The 5,397-nt window shown below is 37.7% G+C and overlaps 1 protein-coding gene across 1 annotated transcript in view; it reads left to right on the forward strand.

The window, feature by feature from the left end:
* PLCZ1 (phospholipase C zeta 1) overlaps positions 1-5,397 on the forward strand; it is an 84,479-nt gene that overhangs the window by 57,238 nt on the left and 21,844 nt on the right. The window contains exon 8 of the mRNA XM_007944440.2: positions 5,190-5,306. Coding sequence (XP_007942631.1) covers positions 5,190-5,306 — 117 coding nt within the window. The remainder of the gene's footprint in view (positions 1-5,189; positions 5,307-5,397) is intronic.

Genomic DNA, 5,397 nt, shown 5'->3' on the forward strand with positions numbered 1-5,397 from the left:
CACTGAGAAAATTGTCCAAGATTTGCTGGAGGAGAACTTCCCTGAAATGATGAAAGATGAGAATATATCCATTCAGGAAGTCCAATGAACACCATATGTATACTGGAAGCAGGCCACACCCCAAAGGCAGCCCCTCTTCAACTGATTAACTCCTCACAGAAGATTCTATCATGGAGCAGATTACACCACATTAAATGTCATCTTGGGGTATAACTATATCCAGCTGCCAAGCCACTCAGAATCACAGCCCAGCCAAGTTGACACACAAGCTTAACTACCAGTCATGTTGTCAGAAGGGACCAGTTTCTAGAGAAGCATGTCAATCTTGGTAAAGTAGAGTGTCAGAGAAAAAGGAGGAGAACCTCAGTGAGATGAACTGACAATGGCTGTGATGATTGGCTCAAGTGTGGCAATGATTACAAAGGTGGCTCAGGATTGGGTAGTACTTTGTTCTGTTGCTATGAGTCAAAACTGATTCAATGGCACTGAACAACAACAACATTTATCACAACTGCAAGAAGGTTGTGGAGGAAGCATCATCTGAACTCCCCCAAATTAACAAGCCTGGAGAAAGATCAAAACCAATGGCAACAGCCCAAGGCCGATTCCTATGAAACCAAGGTTGGACATGCCACCACCCTCCAACATTTTTACCAATTCTGACACCAACCGTCCATCTCAACAGCATTCTCTACTTCTCTGCTGGGTTCAATACTTTGCTGTAATGACCACTTAGAACTCACACACAATATTCATGATCATGGGGTTTATTAGAGAAGTAAGACATTACAATTCAGTATCAGAAACAGGTCAGGATATAGTTCTTCCATCAAGGCAGCCTCTTCTCAGCTTTGACATGGGTACGGTTCTTTCTGGTATCAGCCTCTCAGCCCTGTGGCCCCTTGGCCTCTGTCCTGCTCAGACAAGTGTTACAAAGCCCTTTCAATGCTGAAAATAGGTGCCTAGAAAGGCACTCCACTCTGCCAGCACCTTCTTCCTGAAGGCACTCAGCTTTCTCACTTCATGAGACAAAAAACCCATTGCTCTGTCTCATGCAGGTCCCTGTAGCTGCAGGGGTCTTCGGCCAGGGTCTGCTGCTACTTTTCATCATCTCTCACAGTTAAAGAGAGTTACAGCTCTCTGTCTCCTGAGTCAAGGAAGTTCAGTGCTCAGATTTTGGATCCAAAGGATGCATTCCCCTCCTGGTTCTTCTGTCTTGATGGTTGTAAGATCCCTCTTTTTCACATATATATATGTCTCAGTGGGAGGTCAAAACTGACCAATACATACAGTAGGGTTCCATACACCTTATTTACATGGCCTCACCCATACAAGGGTGCTATAGACCTTACTTAATTTATTAAAAGCTATCCTATCCCTTTAGGGGGCCACAAGCACCTCATATTTACATAGTTTCACCCAGTCATCTGGTGGTTGTAACAAAGACCTTGGCTAGAAGGGCCATATTAAGTAATTCACAACAGCACTAATTCACAACATCAAAAAGATAGTAACAACTTAAGTGTCCAAAAATGGATGAATGGATCAGCAAACTATATAGTACATACACACAATGGAATGCTGTGTAACATTAAAGAATAATAAAGATCAGTGAAACACCTCATAACATGGATTAACTCGGAGGGAATTTTGCTGAGTAAAATAAGTCAATCACAAGAGAGCAAATATTATATGACTCCACTATTATAAAATGTCAAGGAAAAGTTTACATATGGAAAGAAACATTCTTTGATAGTTATCAGGGATGAGAGGGGAGAAGAGGGAAGATTACTAACTAGGTAAGAGGCACATATTAATTTGGGTGAAGGGAAAGGCAATATAGAAATTATAGGTGACTGTAACAATGTCACTAAGGAAAAGGAAGACACAGAGTGTTGCACAAGAATTACAGACAACAAAGATAAACACTATTATAAACACACAATACTGCATTATCAGTCATAACAAACATTAAGCTGGTAGTGAATACATAGATAGACAAGCAAGATGATCAGTTATGGGTAGGTGAATGGCAGATGATATAGGCTTGGCAGATGATATTTCTATATATGTATTTGTATGTGCCGGTAAAATGTCCATATATCTAGTAGAACTTATGAGGGGCAAAGTTATGAAAACATTTTAGCCATAAGCAAACACTTCAGGGAGGAATTTGCTGAGCATGTGGGTTTAGGACTATGCTTGTGGGGGACATCAAGGTCAACTGGCATAACATTGTCCACAAAGGCATTGTTCTCCAGCCTACTTCGCTGAGTAATGGCTGAGGTTGTAAAAGCTTGCAAGCAGCCATCTAAAGTGCAACTATTGGTCTCTTCTTGTCCAGAACAAAGCAGAGTGAAGAAAATAAAAATCAAAGATTCATGGAAACAATTATTCCAAGGACAAATGGACCATGGGAACCTCAGCTTCTATGACCCTGAGACCAAAAGCACAAGATAGTCTGACTACCACTGCCAACCACTCAGAAAAGGGATCATAATAGGAGATCCTGGATGTATGGAAGAAAATGTGAAACAAAACTTAAAATCATAAAAAAGACCAGGCTTACTCGTCTTGTAGAGACTGGTGGAATCCTTGAGATTCACTCTTGGGTCTCAACTTTCAGACAATCGACAGACCTATGAGATCAACAATAACACCAACGATCAACTATAGGATATCAAAAGGCAGCATTTTTCCAGGGATAAAGATCAGAAGGCAGGAATGGATAAGACAGAATGACAAAGGGAAATGGTAAACCTGGGAAGGAAGTGGGAAGAGTGTTGTTACCTTGTGGGAATTTCAGTCAGTGTCATGAAACAAAATATGAACTTTTGAATGGAAAACTAATTTGCTCTGTAAAATTTCACCCAAATCACAATTAAAGTTAAAAACAAAAACTATGTGCTGAATCTGATGGACTTTTGAATGGCTGACAGAATGCTGAAAACAGGACCTGTTTTCCAGCCAGCATTCATATGTTCCTGTATGGAAGATTCCTGTAGCAAAATTTTAAAGTATGAAAGCAGAAATATATTTGGGATATTGTTGTGGGCTTTTAAATTACAGAGATTAGAAATGACAGAAAAAAAAAAAAGTAAAACAGTAAATGTTTTACTTAAGCACAGACATCTAGTTTAGGGCTAATGAAGGAGCATGATACTTGGAAAGCATGCTGCATTTCTACATGAATGACTTCAAACTAAAGTTTCTCTCAAGTATTGCATAAATTTTAAAAATGCATTAATGCAGTTAGTTATAATTTTTTAACATGGCAATGATTCCCAAAGAATAGTATTTAGAGTCAGAGAGGCAATGATTTTGTTCTAGTTTGATTGCTCATACAGTGGGTCATAGACAATAATCATTTTCTCATGACTGGTGTGGTAGTTAAGGTTCTGTGTCAACTTGGCTGGGCAGTGGTTTTGAGTGGCTGGGCAGTTGGATGTAGTTATTCCCCATGATGAGATTGATAATCACCTTCATGGTAAAATCTGCTGTGAGCAGCTAAGTAGCTGTCTTCAGGGTATGGTCTACTTCCAATATATTAGAAGAAACATTGAGGAAGGTCTGGAGTTTCTTGGCACATCTGGGTCCTATATTTGGCCAAGTTATCAGTGGCCTACCATGTTGCCTGCCAATCTTGGGACTGTTTGTGGACTTGAACTAGTGGCCTACTGTGTTGCTTGCTAATCCTGGGACTGTGTCATCTTACTTGCTGTTCTTGGGTTCATCAGGCTCAGCAGTCAGCAGCTGTGTGAGTCAGAAAAATCCTCCTAGTGAGCCTGGAACAGGAGGCAGACCTGAAGCCCAAGGTTGAGGGGCCTTTACCCAGTGCCTAGAGCCAGCTTGAACTCAGACTTCTCACCCCTTAAACTGTAAGAGAATAATCTATACTTGTTACAGCCATCCACTTGTCATGTTTTTGTATAGAAGTGCTAGAGAACCAAAATATCTGGTTATCATGTTAGCAGGAATGGCTGTGGGAACAAGATATGCTTAGTGCAAGAAAAATAGCCTTGGAGAAACATAAAATCTGTGTTCAAAAATTTGATGGGGTGTCTTATGGTAAAGGCTATAAACTAGTTTTGAACCTCAGGTGATTTTACTAGAATACATATAAATAGGTATTTGTAAATAATACATAGAGATTTAAATAGACTACATGAATGTCTGGGAGCTCTGGTAGCATAGTGCCTAAGGCACTTAACTGCTAACCAGAAGGCTGGCAGTTCCAACCCACCAGCCACTCCTCGGAAAGAAGATGGGGCAATCTACTTCCGTAGTGATACTGCCTCAGAAACCCAAGGAGGGGTCGCTATGAGTCGGGTCCGACTTGACGGCACATAACAACAACAACAACATACATGTCTATATATATATGTGTATACTCATACATGTATGTTTGCATACATATATGTACATATGCTTTAAGTATATAGATCTTGTCTCAGTAAGGAAGACCTTTGAAATAATTAGAAATATTGTGAGGTAGTAAGTTTTCTTTCAAATGAAGGATGCAAACAGATTGAGTTTTTGAGAAAGATGTTGAGGTGGGGAAATAAGTATTGAACTGGATAACTTTAAGGTCCATTTCAACTCTGAGATTCTGTGAAGTATTCAACCTGATTAATTTTCTTAACATTGTATAGCTTTATATCACTTACAAGTGATTCTACCTTAATATGAAAACCAAATTAAAAAGAACAAAATTGGGAAAAGGTGCTATTTTTGTTTTGAAAAAAAAAAAAGGAGATTATTTATTCTGGAACACTACATATTCTTATATCAGAATGAAATTGATTTGGATGTGGCAACAAAGAAATATAAATTTCTAATCCATTTTCACCTCAAGTATTATCAGTATGCATACAAAGTACATTAAAATTGTTAACTTCACTAACAACGAATTTAACTGTCAAACATAAAGGTATAGATTTATTTTTATTTTCATGAGTTACAGATATTGGATAATTTTAATGTCCATTTCAATCTTGAGAATCTGTGAAGTATTCAACCTGATTAATTTTCTTAGCATAGATAAATAAAGTAAGTTAAATGTAAGTTGTTATAACAAAATTATTGATGCTATTTTAGAAATACATAATGTATAATATATAGAAGTAGTAGCCAATTTATTTTTTATTTGAACTCATCCATGTTTTAATATATGTATATATTTCTTTTAGCACAGGAATTTATTTTTCACACAAGGAAGTTCATTACTAGAATATATCCCAAAGCAACAAGAACTGACTCTTCTAATTATAATCCTCAGGAATTTTGGAATATAGGTTGTCAAATGGGTATGTTACATAACATGTTGAGTTGTTTGCAAAAGTTTACGATATAATAATATATATATTTATATTTATATTTATATATATATATATATTT

Source organism: Orycteropus afer, unplaced genomic scaffold, assembly GCF_000298275.1.
Source record: "Orycteropus afer afer isolate SDZICR_OR568_19922 unplaced genomic scaffold, OryAfe1.0 scaffold00126, whole genome shotgun sequence".
Lineage (NCBI taxonomy): Eukaryota > Metazoa > Chordata > Mammalia > Tubulidentata > Orycteropodidae > Orycteropus > Orycteropus afer.